Below are 25274 nucleotides of genomic sequence, written 5' to 3'. Positions count from 1 at the left end.
ACCCTAGTGCTCCCCATAATATATTACAGTCTCAGGCCTCATGCACACGACCGTGCTCGTAATTATGAGCACGGCCGGGCACGGGCAGCCGGTCGCTTTTGCGAGCCGTGCTCCCATTATAAAGTATAGCAGCACGGCCCGTAAAATGAAAAAATAGAACATGTTCTATTTTTTTAACGGCACGGGCACCTTCCCGTGAGAAAACGGGAAGGTACCCGTGACTAACAGAAGTCTATGGGCCCGTTATTGCGTGTCGTAATTACGACCCGCAATAACGGGTGTTTTTACGGTCGTGTGCATGAGGCATCACATTGCAGCCCCCCTCCTCATCCTGGTCTTTCTGCATGAAACCTATTAATCTTAACAACACATTAATTTTGGGTTTATGAACAAGATATTTTATTGAAATGACAAATACTGTACAAAAAAATAATAATCTACATCTGAAGGATCGTTCAGTCCATTGTGTGCTCAGGGGGAAGCAGCGGTTTATATTTGACACTTTGAGAAGAGAAGGTATAAAGACTCTGCAGTTTCTCTCTCGTGGTTTCTTGAGTCTCTACGTCCGCCTGTTCATCTAATGATCTGCGGATACACCTGGTCAGGTCCTGTATTCCCTGATTTGAAGCCACGGAGATCGGGACGATGCGCTTGAAGTTAATCTGACGTTCTGGGACCAGCTCCTCTGGTAACGTATGTAAATAATCTGAAAAGGAACAAAATATATACATATATATATATTAATATGGAGCTGGATATACAGCGCTGTGAAAAAGTATTTGCCCCTCACCCAATTTCTTCTATTTTTGCAAATTTGTAACATTTAAATGTTTCAGATCATCCAACTAATTTTAATATAAGATAAAGACAACACAAGTAATGCAGCTTTTAAAGGATTATTTCATTTATTAAAGGTAAAGATTTATTCCAATAACTGGTTGTGCCATCCTTGGCAGTAACAACTGCAATCAAATGTTTGCGATAAGTCTTATACATCGCTGTGGAGGAATTTTGACCGACTCTTTTTTTCAGAATTGTTTTAATTCGGCTACACTGGAGGGCTTTCAAGCATGAACTGCCCCTTTAAGGTCTTGCCACAGCATCTCAATGGGGGATTCAAGTCAGGACTTTGACTTGATCACTTCAAAACCTTCATTGTTTTTCTTTTCAGCCATTCATAGGTGGACTTACTTGTGTGCTTCAGATCATTGTCCTGCTGCATAACCCAACTGCGCATGAACTTTAGGTCACGAACTGACGGGCGGACATTCTCCTTCAGGATTTACTGTAAATGGAGAGAAGTGTATGACGCTGATTGGCCACTGATTGGTCAGCGTCATACACTTCTCTCCACAACACCCACTTGGCCATAAAGTAAAACACGCCCAGTTGGTCATTAAGAAACTCATTAGCATAAAGCTAAAATAGGTCATAACTCCATCAAAAATGATCGGTTTTTTAAATAAAAAACACTGCTGTAATCTACATTACAGCGCCGATCACATCATGTACTTATAATGGGGTGACAGCCTCTTTAACTGAAGCACGTGAGGCCTGCATTTCATTAGATATTTGTCTGGGTTCTTTTGTGACCTCCGGGATAAGTTGCGATACACACTTGGTGACATTTTAGTTTGTCGGCCCCTCCTGGGAGGGCTCGCCACTGTTCCAAGCTTTCTCCATTTGTGGGTAATGGCTCTCACTGGGGTACGCTGGATTCCCAGAGCCTTAGCAATGGTTTTATAATCCCTTTCCAGACTGGTAGATGCCAATGGCTTTATTTGGCATCTGTATTTGAACCTCTTTAGAACGTGGCATCATGTGCTGCTTTTTTGGGAAGTTCTAGCCGGCGACACATGGCCAGACATCTCCTATTTAAGTCATGTTTAAATTCAACAGGTCCGGCAGTAATCGTGCCTGGTTGTGGTTAGTGAAATTATACCGATTGTCAATTGAATTTGGTTAAATGGTTGATTTAGTAGCTAAGGGGGCAATTCTTTTTTCACATAGGGCCAGGTAGGTCTGAACCGAATTTTTGCTTCAATAAATGAAACCATCATTTAACGACAGCATTTTGTGTTTACTTGGATAATCTTTGTTTAATATTAAAAGTAGATTGATGATCTGAAACATTCACGTGTGACAAATATGCAAAAATAGAAGAAATTGACAAACAATATACAATTAGATAATGAAATCTGAATCTGAAATCTACCCAAGTCTGACGTTCAACCAAAATACCCCACAGCAGCAGACAATGGGTGAGCGGAGGTGCAGGGGAGCGGGGGTGAGCGGAGGTGCGGGGGGGGGGTGAGCGGAGGTGCGGGGGAGGGGGGGGGTGAGCGGAGGTGCGGGGGGGGGGGGTGAGCGGAGGTGCGGAGGAGGGGGGGGGGTGAGCGGAGGTGCGGGGGAGGGGGGGTGAGCGGAGATGCGGGGGAGGGGGGGGGTGAGCGGAGGTGCGGGGGAGGGGTGAGTTGAGGTGCGGGGGGGTGAGCGGAGGTGCGGGGGAGGGAGGGGGGTGAGGGGGAGGGGTGAGCGGAGGTGCGGGGGAGGGTGAGCGGAGGTGCGGGGGAGGGTGAGCGGAGGTGCGGGGGAGAGGAGGTATGGGGGAGGGGTGTGGGGGAGAGGAGGTGCGGGGGAGGGGGGGTGGAGATCCCGGCTCATACACTACATGGAATCACAGGGACATTAATAATAAGCCGGAGATTTTTATTGTCCACTTGTTTTACACAACCCTTTTGCATATGTCCCACATAAATGTAATAGAGGGGGGTCTCCCACTGCACCAGAGCTACTCCAAAAAAGAGACCTATCTCGTCTGTGGAAACTCGCACTCGCCGGGTACTTGCAGCTGATTGTGGGGTGTCCCGGGAGATCATCGGAGGACCATTTGAATGTACAGGGAGGCAGAGTGGTCAAGTTCTGTTATTTGCCCTCAATATAGATCACTATTCCCACAATGCTATGCTGGCAGCTTGTATGCACGTCCCACAGTCCATTCATGACACCTTCTCCAGACCGTACCCCGTCAGTCCCGGAAATATCTGAAGGTGACACAGTCAGGGGTGTGCAGGACGCTATGACACAGGCAGAAAATCTGACCCCTGAAAAATACAGTAACCAGTGCTGGAAATGCAAGAAATCAAAGGCCTCCACCCTCCATGTGGGGACACGTGAAATAGTTAAACGGTCCGGGATAGAAATACATGCGTTGGTGCAACAAATCTGTATTACCTTCCTGAGACCACAAGACCTACTACACTCTGGTCTGGCCTGATCGCTGATTTTCACATTTTGGAAACCACTACATCTTTCTATTGCAAAATGGATACAGAAAGTAGATAACATATAACGCCTGGAAGAAATAGCGCACTGGGAACTGAAGAACTCAAAAATGAAGGTTAATCAGATCCCCGCGGTCTCAACAGGAAACGAAAAGCTCCGACCCCGACTCCTACTGGCCAATAGAACTCCCAACTATCAACTGTAACAACTCTACAGCCATAACGGTTGGGTTTTTTTGCTCAAGAAATGACCTGTTGGTACTTTCCACCTCCCCCTCCCGTCTTTTCTCATAGTTTATACTGATAATTCTACGCTGTCACGTCATCTGCTGCATCCTCATGTAACACGCTGCCGGCTGCCGTCCATTCTTCACTTCTCATTGTTTATATCTGTCATATTGTTCTCTTGATTTGAAAAATTCTTTAATAAAAAGATTTAAAAAAAAAAAAAAAGAAAAATCAATCTTCAATTTAATGTAAACTGAAGAGGGATCCTCTGGGGGATGAGGAGGTTTCTTCACATTTACATAGACTGCAGCAGGCAGGAGAATGAGAACTGCAGACGTCTAGAAGGTGAGGAGACTAACATTTTCCCCTAATAAAATGCCACTGAGTATATAAATCAGTGTGTGAATGATTGCCATGACTAAGAGCACTCGACATGCTTGAAACGCGTAGGCTCACTACACCTACCGATTGCTGCCTTGATACCAAGTCTGCCTGTTATCGAATTTTAATTGTTTTGATACGAATAAAATTGGGAATACGTTCCTTTTTAAATACACTCCTTCAGCGCTGGATCAACTCTTTCTATTCTACTATATAAATCAGTGATTGTACAGGATTATGGAAACAGGGCTGCTTTCTTTCTGAAACAGCGCCACACTTATCCACAGGTTGTGTGTGGTACTGCAGCTCGGCTCCATTGAAGTGAAAGGGGCTAAGCTGCAATATCACACACAACCTGTGGACAGGAGTGGCACTGATTTTGGAAGACAGCAGTCATGTTTTTCTAATCCTGGACAACCCCCTACACCGGCTGCAGTAGTACAAGGTTATTCTAGATCACGACCTCCAGCAAACACTTGTTTTTCCATCATTTCATGCAGCCAAATTGTCCAGAGATCGATCTACTGCTTCATCAGAGCGAACACCCAGATCTGAAGGTGCAGTCCGCATTAGTGCACAGACCGAGCAACAGCGAGAAACCAGACCTATGGTGAGATTTCTTACCCTCTGGATTTTTAAGTTGCTTCATCAACTCCTGAAATTTGTCTTCAGCATCAGGCAGATCCATCTTATTGACGGCCAGCAGGGCGGGCTTATCCAGCAGTTCTTCTTTGTACAGTTCAAGCTCCTAGAATATGAAGTTTTTTATATGAATAAATTGTATCTGGAATGAGGCTGAGCTGCAATACCAGACACAGACCAAGGACAAGCGAGGCGCTATTTCCCCCAAAAAAACCTTAGATGTAATACTTTATTAGCTGGATCCTGTGTGTCAGAGAGAGACACAGGACCCGCTCTCAGCCAAGCCGTCAGTTTAGCTGAACGGACGGAATTGGCTGAGAGAAAACTATAGAGTTTCTATGTATACAGGATACATAGAAGCTATATTGTAAAAAGTTAAATAATTTTTTTATATAAATGTCAAAAAAGTGGTTATAAACACAAAGAAACGTTGATTTAACAAGCCAAAAAAAACATTCAAAAGTGTACATAGACTTTAAATGATGTAGCCACCACTAGGGGGCATATAGGAGCTTACTGCATACAGATTATAGAGATCAATAGAAGCTGTATAAATTTGTCTTCAGTTCACGCCTCCTAGTGGTGGGTTCAGGCAGTTAGAATTGTATTACTTTTCAGTAATAGAGCTCTGATCCCATATAAAAATATGTTATGACATTAACCAGCACAGAATTCTGGAATTAAAAATGAAATAATGCTAAAAGTTGTGATGAACTTTAACCACTGACATCGAGTCACCACAGTAGAGTACTCACCAACATCAGCAGCTGCACGGTTTCAAAGGCAGTTCTGAATGGAGTCTTAAAGGAGAGCTGAAATCCAGAGACGTCTACCTAGAAGTAGATAGAAAAACCACGGCAGCCAATCAGCAATTAGATTTCATGTCTCGATAAATGCCCATGATGTAGGAATGTAATTGTGCAATCATCCCGTACGTACAGCGGCCCGGATCTGAGTGAACCCTGCATGGGCCAAAGACCTTATTACAGTTCTGTGTGGGGGCCGAATAGTTAGCTATAAAAGCTGTAACAGGAAATACAGGAAAGAGCCTCCAAAAAAACATTTTCTGCAGAACTGTACACAAAATACATTTAAGGGACACAACAATCCCTGTCACTACTATCTGATTTCTCTCCCACACACGTATACTTGTAAAAGTCAATAAAACAGGAAGTCAATGAGAATGTTTTCGTGATGGGAGGCTCCCGGAGTATGTGGAAGCGACCCGCAAAAGCACCCCATGAATTCAGGACCACAGTATTAGGCCTCATGCACACGACCGTAGTGTTTTTCTGGTCCGCAAATTCCAGGACCGTGTTCCGTGAAATGTCATCCGCAGTTCATCCGTATGTAATCCGCAGTTCATCCGTATGTAATCCGCAAAATGCGGATGAAAAAAAAAAAGCCTAGGTAAAACAGGATGACGACATAACTCATTCCCGGTCGTTGCCTAGCAACATTTCCGCAAATCCGCAAACTGCGGATGACACACGGAGGTGTATCCGCAATTTCCACGGGCCCATTGACTTCTATTGGCATGTCCGCATTGAATTTGCGGCCCGTAATAAGACATGTCCTGAGTTTCTGCGGCACGGATTTGCGGACACCCGTGAAAACACGGATAGTGTGTATGGGCCCATAGAAATGAATGGGTCCGCAATTCTCCCGTGGATTTGCGGGGGAATTGCGGACGCAAAAACACGGTCGTGTGCATGGGGCCTTAACCAGTGCCATAGCACAAGTAGCTGGGACATGTTTAATCATAGATGCCATCAAACACACTGCTCTTCCCATCTCTGCCACCAGATGGCACTTCACTAACAGAACCACTGGATGCAGCACAATCTAAGCAGATACACATCACATTAAAGAGGCTCTGTCACCAGATTATAAGTGCCCTGTATCCTACATGATGTGATCGGCGCTGTAATGTAGATAACAACAGTGGTTTTTATTTTGAAAAATGATAAATTTTGAGCAAGTTATGAGCAATTTTAGATTTATGCTGATGAGTTTCTCAATGGATAACTGGGCGTGTTTTACTTTTTACCAACTGGACGTTGTACAGAGGAGTGTATGACGCTGACCAATCAGCCTCATAAAATATTAGAGAAGACCCTGGTAGCTGGCAGGTCAAAACAACAATTGCAAATAACACAAGCCCCATTGTTATCCCCTGAGGACGTTGTGTTTACAACGAAACATGTCGGGGGGGGGGGGGGGGGGCTATACACTTAGTCATTTTAACTGCTATGACCAACTAGCCTCTACCTCTTATACTCCGTGATAGTAGCGTTTGTCGAGCAGTCTGCAGCTGCTGACACAGGCATCCTATCGCAATAGGACCTGTACACTAAATCCTGCCCTTCTCTGGCAGCATTTCTAAAGAGCATGTGCTAGTGGTCTTGAGCTAATTGTAACTTTTGTGCTCTGATTGTCCATCTTGGACCTTTTAATTAATTTACCAATAAAAGTTATATCTTATATTTACTTAGTTGGTAGCTGGGAAATGGTTTTCATTGTGCCTCCGGCACATTAGTTATTTGCAATCAGCCTCATACACTTCTCTCCATTCATGTCCATTTGTACTCAGCACATCGTGATCTCGTGATCTAATTAGAATAAATCTAAAATTGTTCATAACTTGCTCAAAAATGATCGTTTTTCAAACTAAAAACCACTGTTGTCATCTACATTACAGCGCTGATCAGATTAGGTTGGAGACAGGGCACTTATAATCTGGTGACAGAGCCTCTTTAAAGGGGTCTTCCACCTTCTGACAACTCATGACCTATCCACCGGATAAGTCATTAGTATATCATCGGTGCGGGTTCGACACCCGAATCCCACACCATAAGCCGCTCCGGTGGCCTGCGGGCACCGGACGCTATGGCACATAATTCTATGTACGGAGCCGGAAGCAGTTGGCTGCGTACATTGTATAGCGGCCGTGCTGCAGAACTGCAGGTCCGATCCGATTTACTTGAATACAGTACTGCAGCTCAGCCGCTATTCCATGGCCGGTGCTAACCGCATCCAGCATGTACGCACGGAGGCACCGGGCCAGCTGATCTGTGCGGGGCCAGGGTGTCGGACCCCCACAGATTATGTACTGATGGATGGGTCATCAGTTGACAGAAGGTGCAAGACCCCTTTAAGGTGTCATATCATGACGACAAGTGTTCTGTAGGTTGGGAGGGAGGGCGCAATGGTAACAATGCCCCTTTGTGGGTTTTTTCAGTATTCCCTTATTCTTGCATTGATATAAGAAATGATCAAGTGAACAGTGAGACACGAGAGGCTTTATCAGAAAGTGACCAGCAGAAAACTCACCACAAAGAGCAGCTGTTTTGTTCTCTCCACGTGCTTGAGAAATTTGTGGCCCATTCCTCTGTTGATATGTGCACCTTCTATCAAGCCTGGGAGATCGGCAACAGAAATCTACAGAAAGACACAGAATCCAGAGAATTGTTAAAATCTCATCCACTTTGCAGCTACTGTAATATGCTGCGGGATTTCCACACAGAATATCCGGTCAGAAATTCTGCAGTTTTACGCTACATCTGAACAAACCCTAAAGAAGCCTTAGAATAAAGACCACGAGTCATTAAATGGGTTTCAGCTTTTGACAAGTTGGTTAGAAGTGTCCCCCACAAATAAGGTGATCACAGGTTGTCACATTGCTGGAATCTAGCAGCAAGTGTTAAATTCCTCTGCAGCGCCACCACAGGGGAAATTAAGCATTACATGGAAAAATTTGACATCATCGCTGCCCTGAGTCTGTGTCTTGGGGAGTAAAATAAACCTGCTGCATTTGTGAACAATCTCAACTCTTACCTCGGCCAGGCTGTTCGATATAATTCTATTAAACCCAAATAGGAGAGGAAGCTAGCTACTGACGGACATACATTAGGATAAAGGATCTGGTTGTTCGGACACATCCATGATAGATGAATAAACATTTGATCACTTGTACTAGATCATGTTTTATATTCTGTACAGATATATGTACACAATTATATTTGACTGCCAAGAGAGAAGGAGGCGGAAAGAATCTCTGAGTGACCAAGTGACAGAGGACTAGCTCCATGAGAACTAATATGGCTGCTACACGTCCCAGAAGCTAAAAGTAGGAGAAGTCTGGAGAACAAACAGCTGAACTTACAGAAGAAAAACTACAAATAAAGATTCAGGAGCAAAGTTGAGTTTTAGTTTCTGACTGAAGTTAGTTATAATATGTATAGAAGCCATTCACATAAGACAGCGGTCTTATAAACAACTGCTTGCTTGACAGCTATCTTCCCCTCATCCCCCAGTAACATGGCTGTTTGGATCGGATGAGAGTGCGTTATATTTCTATGTGCATGAACAGAAGTGCCCACTAGACACGTATGGCACCACTTATCTGGATTAGAATCAAACCTGTTTTATCCCGGTTTCTCCCAACAAGTGATGACAGAGGATGATCCGGTTATTCACATAGACATTAGATCGTCAGCAGAAGTTGGTGCGAGCTGCTGACAAGAATCTGATGTCTATGGCCAGCGTAACTGGAGAACATGGACAATGAACGGTCAGAGAGCGGCAGGAGGCGACTACACACGGTTATTACCTGTTTGAAGTCAGGATACATGATTTTTCCCACTTCAGGTCGCACAGTCGTGACTGTAAGACAAACATCATAAAACCTTTTCACAAGAAATAAACCTAAATGTCCAGGGAATATCTGTAAAAAATCCCCAAATGAAGTTAACAAATCCAGGAGCCCCTCAACATCGAAAGCGCCTTGCAGAACAATTTTTTTTTTAAATAAATGTAGAAAAGACAAAGACTAATGAAAACAACATGGAGACACGCCGACCCCAACACATCATGTCCTAAACGTAGCAACCAATCTGATCAATACTGACATCTCCAGACCGGTTTTGAAAAAGTTCCGGAGGTATCACAAGCAAACAAGCCTCCAGAAGAGGTGTAATCAACTGACGGACTCAGACCGCGGATGCCAGCTGTCCGGACCCTCGCTGACAGCCGGCAGGCAGGCGGACAGGTCAGTGTTGAGGAACGTCCCTCCTCCGCTGCAGTTGTTTCTCCTCTACAAGCCGGGGTGGGATCCGGCCAGTTCCCCCTACACTCAATTGTATCCACGTCCTTAGGATGCAAATGCAATTGAACTGCCTCCCTTAACGATAGCGGGTGCAAAAGAAAGCCATTTGGTGCTTTTTCTGTGATGTCATCACACCGCCTGAGTCGTTCCCTTGAAGGCCTGAATCGCTGGATGACGGCGTGGGAACAGGGACAAGTGAGATGTGAGTTTGTAGCAGTGAGGCACCATTTAAAGGGGGGCACTACCTACAGGGGGATGATAAGCCTCGTATTTCTGCCAAGGATTCGATTTGTCATACTGTTGGTGTTTAGTTAAAACCTTCATCAGGCGGCAGACCCAAAAAACTAGTTTAGTAGCCGTGCTCCAGAACATAAATATGAAGATGCAAAAAGTCATGTATCAATAGCCAATTAGATTTGTGTCATTTTGGTGCTACCCAATCAGATTTGAATTCTTTCTTTATAAGCAGTTTTACACTTTAATTTTAGAACCGATAAAAACACAGGGACATATACAAAAACACCGAAAAAGGCCATACTTACAAATGGACACAGCCAGGTCAGAAACGCTGATGAAAGGGTGAGCAGGTGCTTTAAATAATAATAGCCACTCCCACTAGTCTTGAGGGGAGTGGTGTGTGGTGCATGGGATGTGTAGTAAGAAATAATAAATGAATAGTGTGTGTGCAAGTGTAATACTATAAGTGAAATATAGGGGGCAGTAATAAATGAAGTGCCTCAATAGAAATAAATGGATAATGGGGTGCAAGTGAGTGAAACATGGAGGGATAGTGTGTACGTCATGAGGCGCAACGTGTATAGCCAGGTAGAAGCCTATTTGTGACGCCTTGATAATTCATAGAGCGGGCTACCCTGCTTGCTATGCCAAACAACAACACACCATGCTCTCCCAGCATCAAAGACCCGGCTGTGTCCAAGAGAAGCGAATATACATAATAATGAAAAATACCTGGGGTATTAGTGATCATTTTGGCCAAAAGGACGCAAGCTCGCAATCCACGACAAGGATCCCCAGACTTGCGAGTCCCTAAATCCTAAACTGGAACAGAACGTTCCTGATGCACAAACAGAACCGATAAAAACACAGGGACATATACAAAAACACCGAAAAAGGCCATACTTACAAATGGACACAGCCAGGCCAGAAATGCTGATGAAAGGGCGAGCAGGTGCTTTAAATAATAATAGCCACTCCCACTAGTCTTAATTTTACTATAATGTTATTCTATAAATTATTATTTTTTTTTTCTTATTTCCTTTTTAAAATAAATAAAATTGCAGTACAGACAACATATTTTTGTGGTTTGTTGAAATCTCTGCTCTCTCTCTCTCTGTATATAAATATTTTACATCTCAAAACTTTGTTAAAGGCAAAACTGATACATTGTGTTGTCCCTAGTGCAGGTGCTGAGGGGGCGGAGCATGACAAGAATTCTCTTATATGAATCCCTGTGTCATGCAGCCCCCCCCCATACACTAACCATTGAACTGTGTATCAGTTTTGCCCAGAGTGTTCCTTTAGACTGAATTCACACTGTGTTTTTTTCAAGGTTTTTTTTGCTCAAAAAGGCTGCAGCTAGAGATTACTTGTCTATATTAAAATATAAGTCTACATACACATCATTTAGGTTTGTGATATTTATGGGGTCAGTGGCATTTTTTCCCAAAATCCAGCATGACCTAGGTATTGCGTTTTTTCCCCCCATAAGACTTTAAAAATGCCAGGAAAAACACATTTACAAAATGCCTGTAACGACATGTTTTTTTTACATGTGTTTGAAAACGCTAAAGAAAAAATAAAGTGTGATGAAGGGGTTAAAGGCAACCTGTCCCGTTGACATCATGTTATAGATAATGAGGAATATATATATAGTTTTGAGAGAAAAGGTTCATTTAAATCCCTGCTCACTGTGGGCTACAGAGTCCAATGGGCGGAGCTACTTTATGTGAATACGGGAATAGCAGGCTAGTTACTTAGTAGGACCACCCACTGGACTTTTAAAGGGATTTTCCGGAAGTCTAAAATGACCCCGACAGTAGCACAAATGTGACAAAATAAAAAAAAATAACCGCTACTCACCTCACTGACGTTCTTTGTTTACTTTTCTGCAGCAATGACGTGCTGTATATTCCCGTAACTGCTGCAGCCAAACACTGGACTCAGCGGTGATACTTGTAAAGTACGACTCTGCTGGCGGCAGTGAATAGCTGCAGCAGTCACGTGGATGTGTGTGACGTCATCACCAAAGGACAAGTAAACAAAGACCGGCAGGGACCACCAGAGCCGGAGCGGCAGGGGATTTAACAGGTGAGTGTTAGTTATTTAGCAGATGTTTAAATGAATGAATGACAGATTATCCCGGATCTTTTCTCACACAACTATATATAAATCTGCTCCGCTCCTTTGGCTCTATAACATGCTGCCTACAGATCGGACTGCCTGTTTGACGTGACAGGTTCCCTTTAAGTATTAGTGCTTGGTTGCAAGGTAATCTATTTTTGAAAGCAGCAGTGAGTTGGTGTAGACTGGACTGAGCAGCCATTTATGCTTCATGACTCGGCTCCAGGCTATAAAGTTGTGTTCCAGTTATTCTCTATGTGCAGCCGCTGATCACTTACATGGATAATCGGCAATCTGAGGTTTGGCATGTGAGACACTGCTGAGTAATGAGGACTTGCCGGCATTAGGAAACCTTAAAAACAAAACAAATGAATATTTTTAGGAATTTATTTATTTATTAGCGACAACCTCTGCTGTGGAATGTATTGAGAAGTGTTACGAGGGTGATTCAGTACAATTTACGGTTCTATGGTGATCTAAGATAAAAACCATTGTATGTAAATTCTCACCTGATGTAAAGCTTTTGCCAACCAGTCATCACCCCCCTCTCTCTACAGTGGACTGAAGCTTCCACACTCCCTGTGACACGCATGCTGCTGCACAGAGCACAGTCTCCTGCATCTCCTGTGCATTCAACCTGAATCTGTGCCTGTCCAGCATCATGCTCACAATTTAGAATGACTTATACACAGTGGAGTCCCATTATTATGACCACCAGCTAATATCCAGAGTAATGGCCGTGTGCAGCACGGACCGCAGCTAGACGGGCTGGGAGTGATCAATAATGTGCTGGTCGGTGGTCTCTGGTATCTGGAGCCATGCTGACTGCAGGGCATCCCACATTTCCTGGAGAGTGCGTGGGGGGGAGAATCCACAGAGCGAACAAGACGATCAAGGGAGTCCCACAGATGCTCAATTGGGGTCATGTCTGCTGAATTAGGAGGCCAAGGAAGTACTTGGAAGTCTTGGTCGTGCTCCTCCAACCACTGCCGGACATTTCTAGCCGTGTGACGTGTCGCATTGTCTTGCTGGAAGATTCCATCTGCCCCAGGGAAGACAAACAGCATGTATGGGGGGACGTGATCTGCAACGATGGATTTATACCCAAATCGGTTCAGAGCCTTCCACATGGATGAGTGGCCCAGAGAATGCCATGAAAATATTCCCCAGACCATAACGCTGCCGCCACCAGCTAGTGTTCTTCCAGCAATAGCTGCCGGGGTTTGTTCTCTGATGTTTCTCACCTGACACGCCAACGTGTCGTTCGGCCCTCGCGCACCTTCGTAGCAGACATTCACCCCTCACATCAATGGCACGTGGCGCTCCGCAGTTTCCACGTCGGTTATTCCCAATGGTGCCATTCGTCCACCCACATTTTCACCACAGCAGCACGCGAACAGTTCACAAACTGAGCTGTGTGAGAAATACCGCCACCCATGGCCAGAAAGCCAATAATCAGCCCCTTTTACAACTCTGATAAATCGCCCCTTTTACCCATGGCAACTACGAGTAATATGTCATCAGACTGCCTATCGCGCACCTTATATACCCACCAAGCCCACCCACCACACATCACTGCCTTCATGGGCTACGCGCTGCCAACATCAAAAGTAGGAGGTGGTCATAATAATGCGTCTCCACTGTGTATAACTATATATGTGATGGCTGGACAAGGCATCATGGGACATGTAGCTACAAGAGCTACTGGCTGCAGACAGTGACTTCTACAATCAAGATGGTGAAAAGAAAATGGATTATTGTCTTTTAAAAAGAAAGATAGGCGCTGAAAGGGGGTAAACAGACAAACAAATAAACAATGTAGGTTAGGGGATGATGGGTATGACTGTGTGTCTATTGGCGCTTCTATTTAACCCTTTAAATACAATGGGTGATTTAAAAGACAGGGTTGGCACCGCTTATCTCATGGTAAACAATATAATCAGGCTGAATAATTCTTACCCCACACTCATATACATTGGGGTCTAGCAGCCTAAAAGATAGTGGATTGATATTGCAAGTGGCAGACATCTGGACCCAGACATAGATCTGCTGCACTTCAAATTGTCTGTTCCCTTCATCTATACAGAGAGCTCAATAAAGCAACAATTAGTCTTATTATTTTATCAAACAAAAGACGCAGGAAATTTCACTAAATGGCTGGAATTCAATAAAGGAAGGTCACTGCTTATTTTTTATTTTTAGTGGTGTTTTGTTTCTTTTTAAAAATCCCTTTGTTCACATGACAAAAATCCCTTTGTTCACATGACAAAATTGTGTCTTCTGGCAGCTGCCACTAGGGGGGGCTCACTGCATAGGCACAGCTCACATTGAACTCAATAATAAATTCACATGCGGGGAGCAGATGTCAGGCCGACAGGACTTCCAGAATGATTATAGGAATTATACTGCTACTCACCCAACTAACCCCACATCTGCAATCAGTTTCATATCCAGGCGAATTATTCTTTTTAGGCCTTTGGAAGGAAGAAAATCTGTTCTAAATCCTCCGCCTTGCCCTCCTCTGGCCACCCGCAGCTTGTCTCCTTCTCCATCCAGCTCACCTAGAGGAAAGAAGCACAATTATGACGTTAACAAAACAGCTCCGATACAACAGGCTGCCACCAGGCCGATAGACCACCAGCCCAGCCAGTATGAACACTGGAGGCCAGGTTACAACTGAGCAGCCATCTCTTCCTGTGCCAGTCTGTACTGTAAAGAGATCCATACTGAAGAATTTCAATAGGGCAGAAGTGATCTTCTCTATCAGGCGTGCGGCCTCCTGCGACAATGTCTAGGACTGTTTCACTGAATCCCCATTTTTCATAGGGCTGCACAAAAGGGGCAGACAAGCGGTATCCACCCTGGGACAATGTCAATGAGTTAATAAAGAAAAACACAGACGTAGCCTGAGCAGTGGCCATCATCCTGGGGAAGTACTGGCACTTCATCAATAAGCACCACTATTTGCAAATAGCAGATCACTATGCCAGTCTCTACCCAGGTATGGCTGCGGTATAATCCTCCAGTGCCAGTTATAAGACAACAGACTATACATTCAGTGCGGGGCTTAGTTAACAGTTCATATAGACACTCATTAAAGGAATTCTCTGCTATGGACAACCCCAACTTGTTAGAAGAATCACTTGACAATAAGCAGATCACAAAGCGTCATTCTGCTGGGACCCCCAGTGATCAGCTGTAATCTGTGGGGAAACCTTGCAGTAAGGGTTTCATTTCCCTGCAGCGCCACCACAGGAGAAATTAAGTATTACACAATGTCCATTAAAGGGGTTTTCCAGTTCCATAAAATTGATGGCCTATACTCAGGATATGCCATTAATATGTGATCGGCCGGGGTCCGACTCCAGGCACCCCCCCCCCCCGATCAGCTGTTTTTAAGGTGCCGCAGCGCTCATACGATCGCTGCTTCCCCTTCATTTCCACTGCTCGTACTGTGAATCGTTGACACACTTGAAGCGGCGGTTCACAGTATTACAGCCTCCACCCATTGAAGTGAACGGGAGTAAACTGTAATACTGTGAACCAACGCTACAAGTATGTCGACGATTCGTGCGAGTAGTGGAAATGAAGGGGAAGCAGCACTTGTACAGCTGATTGGCAGGAATGCCGGGAGTCGGATCCAAACCTTTCACAAATTGATGGCCTATCCTGTGGATAGGCCATCAATTTTATGGGACTGGAAAACCCCTTTAATTACAATGGGTTGTCTGTGTAATGCAGGACAGGTCTTCCAGAGCTAGAGACACTCTTTTTTTAACCGCTCTCCACTCTGGCCAAGAGGAGGATCCTGAACAGAGGACCCCCCTTCTATCAAAGAGACTCTGTCACCACATTATAAGTGGCCTATATTGTACATGATGTGATTGGCGCTGTAATGTAGATAACAACAGTGGTCTTTATTTTGAAAAACGATCATTTTTTAGCAAGTTATGAGCAATTTTAGATTTATGCTGATGAGTTTTTTAATGCGTTTTTTAACTTTTTACCAAGTGGGCGTTGTACAGAGAGGAGTGTATGACGCTGACCAATCAGTGACCAATCAGCGTCATACACTTCTCTCCATTAATTTTCATCTGTACTCTCAGCAAAGAGTGATCTCGCGAGATCGTGCTGTGCTGTCACATACACCCACAGTAACTTTACCGAAGTGTCTTGAGAGTGAATAGCATTGCCTCCAGCCAGGATGCAATGTCTATTCACACTCCCGACACTTCAGTAAAGTTTCTGTGGGACTTACACAGCACAGCGTGAGCTCGCGAGATCATGCTGTGCTGTGAGTACAGATGGAAATGAATGGAGAGAAGTGTATGACGCTGATTAGTCAGCGTCATCCACTTCTCTTTACAACGCCCACTTGATCAAAAGTTAAAAATCGCCCAGTTGTCTATTAAACTAATTAGGATAAATCTAAACTTGCTCATAACTTGCTCAAAAATTATCGTTTTTCAAAATAAAAACCACTGTTGTTCTCTACATTACAGCGCCGATCAGATTAGGTAGGAGATAGAGCATTTATAATCTGGTGACAGAGCCTCTTTAACTCAGAATTGCCTCATATGGTTGTCTAAACTGGATGAACCCTTGAACACCTTAACGACCGTCCACCGTCTTTTGACGGCAGGCGGTGCAGGTGCTTAGTCTACAGTGACGTCTGTTGTCATTGCTGTAGAAGAGGCTGATGAGCGCTCATACTCTAAGCAGGAGCTGTAACTTACAGCTCCTGATCTTAGAGCAGCCTGCTGAATACAGCTGGGGTCGGAAAACATTCCAACCCCAGCTGTTTAACTCTTTGATCACCGCGGTCCGAGTAATCGGAAACACGGTGACGTGATCAAAGAGCATGGAATCCCTCTGCAGCCAGCCCTGGGGACCTAGAAAGGACCCCAGGGCTGTCTTTTCAGTTTGCCTGCTGTCAGGGCACACTATGTCACAGTGTAATGTATTAGCATACAGGAGTATGCTAATACATTACAAGTAAAAGATAGAGTTGTAAATAAAGTTATCCCTTAATGGGATTTAAAAAAAAAAAGGAACAAAAAAAATAAAAAATAATAATAAAAAGTCCCAAAAAAGTGTCATTATTTTGAATAAAATATATTTTATTGCCCCTACATTACATAAAAACAGAAAACCTCACATATTAGGTATCTACACCACCGTAATAACCAGAAGAATTAATTTGATGGGATAATAAGTGTGAAACACGAACGGGGAAAAAAAAAAACTAGAAAATCTATGACGAGAATCGGTTTTTCCTATATTCACGCAGTAAAAATTACATTTTTCTCCCCCAAAACTGCGGGGAAAAAAATAATACTATTTCTCCCGCATAAAACAAGGCATCATACAGCCACGTCAATGAAAAACTAAAAAAGTTATGGCTGCTGAAATGCAGAGGTAAAAACAGAAAAATTTAGCTGGTCATTAAGGGGTTAAGCAGGCGGAAGAAAAAGAATAATATTTTTCTTTACTGGAGGAGTTTTCCCTTAATGAGAGAAGCGTCTTACCCATTTTCCTGCCGTCATCTGTAGTGATGACTACACCAACTGGAACATCCACCTGACGATCATCCCCGGATGGTCCTTTAAGTGCTCGAACGCTGGGAGGATGACAGCAAAAATGTTTTGTGTTTTTAGTCTGACTCCTTATGTTGTAATAAAACTTATCTGGGATTCTACCTTAAAGAGGCTGTCACCAGATTATAAGTGCCCTGTCTCCTACATAATGTGATCGGCGCTGTAATGTAGGTGACAGCAGTGCTTTTTTTATTTAGAAAAACAATCTATTTTTACCACTTTATGAGCGCTTTTTAGCTTTATGCTAATGAGCTTCTTAATGCCCAAGTGGGCGTGTTTAACTTTAGCCCAAGTGGGCGTTGTACAGAGAAGTGTATGACGCTGACCAATCAGTGACCAATCAGCATCATACACTTCTCTCCATTCATTTCCTCAGCGCATAGTGACACAGTGTTGTTCACGCTGTGGTGTCTTATACTGACATATTAATGTTACTGAAGTGTTTAGACAGTGAATAGACATTCCTTCCAGACAGGATGGGATGTCTATTCACAATCCAGACACATCGGTAACGTTAGTGTGAGACTTACAGCAGAACAAGTGTAATCTCTCTGTAACCTGTCATTTACAGCGTGATCTCGCGAGATTATGCTTGCTCTGCTGTAAGTACCACAGAAACGTTAGCGAAGTGTCGGGATTGTGAATAGACATCCCGTCCTGGCTGGAGGTGATGTCTATTCACTGTCTAAACACTTCAGTAACGTTAATGTGTCAGTATAAGACAGCACAGCGTGAACAACACTGTGTCACTATGTGCAGAATAAATTAATGGGGAGAAGTGTATGACGCTGATTGGTCACTGATTGGTCAGCGTCATACACTTCTCCCCACAACGCCCACTTGGTCAATACTAAAAACACGCCCAGATGGGCATTAAGAAAGTCATTAGCATAAAGCTAAAATCGCTAATAAAGTGGTAAATATAGATCGTAAAAAGCACTGCTGTCACCTACATTATAGCACCCATCGCCTTATGTAGGAGATAAGGCACTTATAATGTGGTGACAGAGCCTCTTTAAATTACCATATGATGAATACAACAATTTTTGGTAGGGGAAACATAACTTTACTGCACACATCTGACTTCCTGTTATGATGTACACTGCAGTCAATGGCTCCTCAGCCGTCTCCCCTGAAATTATTTACATTATAACTTATCTACTAAATACTCATACAATTTGAAATCCGGCGGGCAGCTGCCAGGGCAAATAAGTTCATGGGGTGCCAAGAAAGCAGCATGTGACGAGAATATGGTTCTACCACTTTAATATTCCGCACATGGAATATTGTGACGTTTTCGGGCGCAGGTCTACAAGAGAGAGACATAGTGGAGATTGAACGGGCCCAAAGGCGGGAAACCAAAGTTATAAATGGAATAGAGGACTGGAGTAGCCAGAAAATGATCACAATTTGGGCTATTTAGTTTAGAAAAAGATGGCTAATGGGTAACCTAATAATTCTATATATATCACAGGTCAATACAGATATCTCACATGATCTATTTATACCCAGGACTGTAACAAGGGGGCCTCCTCTACGTCTAGAGGGAAGAAGGTTTCTACACAAACCTAGAAGGGGATTCTTTACTGTAAGAGCAGTGACACTATGGAGCCCGAGGAGTTCAGGAGGGGCCGGGATGTCTTTATTGAGTGTAATAATATTACGACTTCTGAAAACTAATATGACCGTCCTCACAACTTCTATAGGGGTTGTCACCCAGCTTTCCCAGACTTATATTTCCTGGGGATTGTTTTTTATGGCGCACTGTTGATGGAGACATTACAAGAACCTCACAGAGACATGACCCGTTCATTCAGTAACTGGGACTCACCTACTATTACCGCCAACACAGCCAACAAAGCGTTTCTGAGGAAACTTGTCCTTTACGTGCTTCATTGTGACTCCGTTTTTGGCCACCACCCACACATCACCTCCTTTTCCACCTTCTCCACCTAACCGTGGAAGACCCATGCCGCCGGCGCCACCCTTCACCAGGATCCTCAGGTTGTCTACAAAGTTTCCATACTGCAGTAAATAGAAGAGTCCACGTTATGTTAGAATACAGACCGGCCATTTATAATCCAATTATATAGGACACAGTAACATATAGACTTTAATCTGACATCTAATAGTCCAGAAATTCTGATGATCCGGCACTTGATTCTGACACGGAGTTAATCTGTAATCTCACAAGACCAGAAGCAGAAAGTTGTCAGAGTCATAATGGTTTATTTTGTGCTGATCTTGCATGTTCTCTGCCAGTTAAATTAAATTTATATACAGTTCTATGATTGACTGATAATCCGGAATGTTTAATGCCACCTCCCCCCTCCTGCACCTATGCACGCTGCCAGACGAACGGGACAGCACCCCTTTTGCAAGGACATCTAGACAAGCTGGGAGGTATAACATGGACCCCCTTTAATTTATATGTGCACCATGTAATACAACATTTCGCCTGCAGGGGGCGCTCAGAGCTTCCTATTAAAAATACATAAAATTCCCCATCACATACAACATTTCCAGTTTAGGAAAAAAAAAAAAGAACCAAAGTCACGCAAATTGCAACCTCTGGCCTTTTAAACACCACCCTCGCACTTTTGTAAAAAGGGGACGGGCCACATTTATTATGATTTACGGCAAAAATCTGCCATAAATTATAGTGGAAATCTACGCTAGCTTTACTCTGTGTGGCGTAGCAATGTAGACGTCCCGTAGCTTGCCCCCCCCCCCCACCCTCAGTGGACAATATAAAAAAAATAAAAAATTGTTTCTGATTGTCTTTCCTCGGACGAGCGGTGTACAGGCTCATCGTTTTTGTATTGAGCCCGTACACTGCTCCGAAAAAAGCCGATCAGAAACAAATAAGCACAGCGCTCACCCTAAGGCTCTGTTCCCACACACAGGATATGCTGTGCATTTTCTGCAACAGAGAATCTTCTGCGGAATCTAAAAAACAAAAACAAAACGCTGGTAAATCTATCACAGAAATCCGCCTCAAATGGGTTCCCACGGAGCGTAAACGCTGCAGAATTTTCTGCATTTACAGCAGCAGCAAAGTTAATGAGATTTAGAAAGTCTTGTGCCCACGCTGCGAAAGAACGCACAAAAGTCGTGCGGAAATTGTTCTGCGGTGCAACGTTCAATTCTGCAGCATGTCAATTTATGCTGCGGGTTCTGTGCGGAGATGCTGCGGGTTCTGTGCGGAGATGCTGCGGGTTCTGTGCGGAGATGCTGCGGAGATGCTGCGGGTTCTGTGCGGAGATGCTGCGGGTTCTGTGCGGAGATGCTGCGCGTTCTGTGCGGAGATGCTGCGCGTTCTGTGCGGAGATGCTGCGCGTTCTGTGCGGAGATGCTGCGCGTTCTGTGCGGAGATGCTGCGCGTTCTGTGCGGAGATGCTGCGGGTTTGGCCCATAGACTTCAACGGGGAGCAGAAATTCCGCAATAGATTTGTTTTGTTGCGGTTTTTACAGCATTTCCGCAGCAATGTACTCACTATATTCACTATTTAGTGCGGATTTCAGTGATAGATTTACCCGCAACGTGTCCTGTGTGTGGAAACACACCCGAGCGCTTCTGCCCCTTCATTTTAGCAATTGGTGGAGGTCTCAGTGTTCGGACCCCCACCAATCAACACTTCTGACATGTTACTATGACATGTGAAAAGTTTTTTAAAAGTTTAGTTACCCATTAATAAATTTGTCACATCTTACCCCAGCTCCTTTTTATTTAGGACCGGCACAATTCTCTTACATTTCACCCTTAGGCTGGATTCACATGAGCGTGGCGTTTTTGCGCACGCAAAAACGCGGTGTTTTGCCTGCGCAAAAGCCACTTAACAGCTCCGTGTGGCAGCAGCGTATGATGCGCGGCTGCGTGCTTTTCGCGCAGCCGCCATCATTATGACACTCCATTTGGATGTTTGTAAACAGAAAAGCACGTGGTGCTTTTCTGTTTTCATTCATCCTTTTCACCGCTGTTGCGCAAATCACGCAGTTCGCACGGAAGTGCTTCCGTGCGGCATGCGTGGTTTTCACGCACCCATTGACTTCAATGGGTGCGTGATGCGCGAAAAACACCCAAAGAACGGACGTCGTGACTTTTTTTCAGCGGACTCACGCTGAGTAAAAATCACGCACATGTCTGCACGGCCCCATAGACTAATATAGGTCCGTGCAACGCGCGTGAAAATCACGCACGTTGCACGGACGTAATTCCCGTTCGTCTGAATAAAGCCTTAAATGCTACGTACACATTTGAAAACAATATATATATATAAATGTCTCTCAGTGTGATTGGTGCAACTTTCTAATTACTTTTTATTAAAAATAATTCTTACTTTTTGAGATACAGCTGCTTTGTATCCTGTATACAGAGCAGCTATATCTTGCGCTGGGACCTGAATCCGTCAGGTCAGTGGGACTGCCGGGTTCAGTGTCAGCCAGTCCTGTGTGTCTCATCGATCACAACTAAGGGAATGTTCACACGGCTTATTTACGGACGTAATTCGAGCGTTTTCCGCCTCGATTTACGTCCGAAAATGCGGCTCGATAGCGTCGGCAAACATCTGCCCATTGAAAGCAATGGGTTTTACGTTTGTCTGTTCCCACGAGGCGTAAATTTACGCTTCGCTGTTAAAAGACGGTGCGTAAAAAGACGCCCGCGTCAAAGAAGTGCCTGTCACTTCTTCAGACGTAAATGGAGCCGTTTTCCATCGACTCCATGGAAAAACAGCTCCATTTACGTCCGTAATTGACGCAGCGAAAAAGCGCCTGCACATGCCATGACGGCTGAAATTCCGGAGCTGTTTTCTCCTGGAAACAGCCCCGTAATTTCGGCCGTTACGGACGCTGCCGTGTGAACATACCCTTACAGATACAGGTTTCAGCACTAGACACAGCTGCGTTGTACACGGGATACAAAGCAAAAAGCAGCTGTATCTCAAAAAAGTAAAAATAATTTTTATTGTAAAGTATTTAGAAAGTTGCACCAAACACACTGATTTACAAAAAATAATGTGTACATAGCCAGAAGTTATCCGGCCGTCTGCCGAGCGTTGTGAACATTTCTATTCTTCGGCTGTTTACACCGGTGTCATGGCGTCTATTTATAACGGAATACATGACGCTGTGCCAGATCCATCGTATGACAACACAAACAGTTCCCACCAGATTCCACCGACTTATAATGGGATCCATTGACATTTCTGTCATTTTAATCTGAAGAACAGTGTCGCAACGCAGATGTGTATAGAGCTTTAAGGCCCTCTTACACCGGCTGATAAGCGGCCGATGCAGCGAGCGCTGATTAACGAGAGATCGTTGATCGGCGCTCGTTTGCTCCTGTCACACGGAGCTATGGATGGGGACGAGCAGTCGTTACTATGATCGCTCGTCCCCATCCATTATTATCATGTCGGCAGCGCGTCTCCTGTTTACACAGGGAGATGTTCTGCCGACAACGATAATATTTCACTTTTTTAAAACGATACGAGCAGCAGATGATCCAGCGTTTGCCAGTTCCTCTGCTGATCGTTCCCCGGTTTACACAGGACAATTATCAACAACGAGCGTTATATATGAAGCCTCGTCCGCCCAATAATCATCCTGTGTAAAACCCCCGTTAGTTGTATCTGTTTCGGGGAAAGTTGTGTGACAACCAATATGGCTGCCATTACGACGCCTACAAGGCTTTACCATATTCCTGAATGGCAAATCTGCTGTATTATAGTAATATATAACATGACCCCCTGCATCATAACTAATGGGAATATTCGCCATTGAAACGTCTGGAAAAGCTGGGTGACAACCCCTGTGGAAGCTGTAATGGCGGCAGTTGGAGGTTGTCACCCAGCTTTCCCGGAATCAGATCTCACTAGTGACAAGAAACGATGCTGAATACTTATCTGAAAGAAAATGAAATGGAAAACGAGAGAAAATGTGGAAGCACAAACCCCAACAGAGCCTGACAGTGCCCGCTGGGAGTTGTAGTGCCACACCAGATAGTAAGCTACAGGTGACCCGGGGCTGCTGTACGTCCAGCGCATCATTATCGTACATTATAGTATATACAGCTGTATCAGTATACACCGCACCTTGCGGAGCAGAACTCTGCTGGACCACACCATGCTGCAGAGGACAGGACGCCCCGACACCGGTAATGTCACTGAATGACCCGAGCGGAACACGCTGCTACACACAGGATGACAGAGCGCACCTGATAAACTGCCCGCCGGGAACTAGTGCCGCAGCGGAACAGTTCCGCCCACTCACAGCAACACTAGATTGGATGGATGGATGGATGGATGGATGGATGGATGGATGGATGGATGGATGGATGGATGGATGGATGGATGGATGGATGGATGGATGGAGAGCCCCTTCCCTTCTTATGATTGGCGAGGTACTAGCAGATGGCCCCATCTGTGGTATTTCCTCGGAATATGTTAATTATATTAAAAAGTACCTAACCCTTTTAACCCTTTATAGATCAACAGTTTGGACTTTTACAAAAGCGCCGATACCAATTATGATTTTACATTTCTTTAGGGGAAAAATGGGAACTTGATCAAGCGATCATTAGATGCCATGGCAACCACTAGGCACTCTGCAATCATGTTGCGGGGGCCAATGGAATGACAGAGAGGACCTTTCCCCTCTTTCTAACGGTTTAGATAACTTCAGGCTGTTTTATACCACAGGTTGTATGATTGGCTGCAGAATAAATTTTTAATAAATCTTTATAGGGGCCGGGGCTCCGTTTTCTGATACAGAGCTCCAAATCCCCTGCAAAGACAGATATAAAATATAACACTGTAGTTACCTGCAGTTACCCCTAGAGGGAGCTTAGGAACTTCATACTGATATACATTGAGCTCAATAATAAGACAGTATGCTATAAGCACCCCCTAGTGGTGATTGCAGGTAACTAGAGTGTTCTATTTCAAATCTATGTAAATGCAGGGAATTTGGAGATCTGTATCAGAAAATCTGGGCTCTGACCTCTATGAAGATATATTAAAGGGGTTTTCTCATTATGATCATTTATCACCTTTCTACACAATAGGTGCTAAATGTCTGATCGGTGGGGGCCTGACTGTTGAGACCACCACCGATCCCAGGAACGGGGGTACCGGAATGCCCTATGTGAATGGAACGGGACTGCACATGCTCGGCCATTGCTCCATTCACTTTCTATGTGTCTGTCGGAGATAAGTGACAAATGATCAATCAGCACAGCATTGTGGACCTAAAGATGACGATTAAAGGTGGAGAATCACTTTAAGGGCAAGTCCACCAGGGGCAAGAAGCCTGGAACCTCTTCCTGATGATTTCATAAATTGGCTTATTTCACCGTCACGCTGTGTTTTTGGACACCAGAAGAATAAAGTGAGGTCTTTTTGCTTTCAGCCATACTATTGCTGACTGCTGCACATATATTCTCCCCAATTTTTGGCCTACTAGTATGTATTTTACTTCTAATATAAGTCTCAGGAACGCACCCCTTTCTGCCCACCTCTTCTGAAGCCTGCCGAGATGTCCCCATCAGCTCTTGGTATTGTGACAGTAAACGGTATAGTATTTCCTATCATCAAGTTCCAGGATCAAGTGAGTGCAAGTGAATTCAAGAAGGTCTCCAGAAGATGATAGACAAGTAGGGAGGTATATGTAAAT

At 44.3% G+C, this 25274-nt stretch overlaps 1 protein-coding gene across 1 annotated transcript; it reads right to left on the bottom strand.

The window, feature by feature from the left end:
• Positions 1-375: 375 nt before the first annotated feature.
• GTPBP10 (GTP binding protein 10) lies at positions 376-23830 on the bottom strand. Its single transcript, XM_075827639.1, has 10 exons — positions 23696-23830; positions 19432-19625; positions 17532-17623; positions 14420-14564; positions 12282-12355; positions 9148-9200; positions 7869-7976; positions 5291-5368; positions 4518-4641; positions 376-706 (listed from the first exon to the last, which is right to left on the bottom strand). Exons 1-10 carry the CDS (start codon positions 23726-23728, stop codon positions 456-458), a joined length of 1152 nt encoding a protein of 383 aa, XP_075683754.1. The 5' UTR covers positions 23729-23830; the 3' UTR covers positions 376-455.
• Between the last annotated feature and the right edge of the window lie 1444 nt (positions 23831-25274).

This window comes from Rhinoderma darwinii, chromosome 5 (genome assembly GCF_050947455.1).
Source record: "Rhinoderma darwinii isolate aRhiDar2 chromosome 5, aRhiDar2.hap1, whole genome shotgun sequence".
Lineage (NCBI taxonomy): Eukaryota > Metazoa > Chordata > Amphibia > Anura > Rhinodermatidae > Rhinoderma > Rhinoderma darwinii.
Note: the sequence above shows the minus strand (reverse complement) of the source record. Positions and strands in the feature narration are given on the sequence as shown.

Excerpts from the sequence above, each read along its gene's own strand:
- GTPBP10 (XM_075827639.1), bottom strand. The coding sequence starts at position 23,728 with ATGGTGTGGTCCAGCAGAGTTCTGCTCCGCAAG. Across the intron at positions 19,626-23,695 it reads GCAGAGTTCTGCTCCGCAAG|TATGGAAACTTTGTAGACAA; the intron begins GTGCGGTGTATA and ends TATTTACTGCAG. Across the intron at positions 17,624-19,431 it reads TGTGTTGGCGGTAATAGTAG|CGTTCGAGCACTTAAAGGAC; the intron begins GTGAGTCCCAGT and ends TCATCCTCCCAG.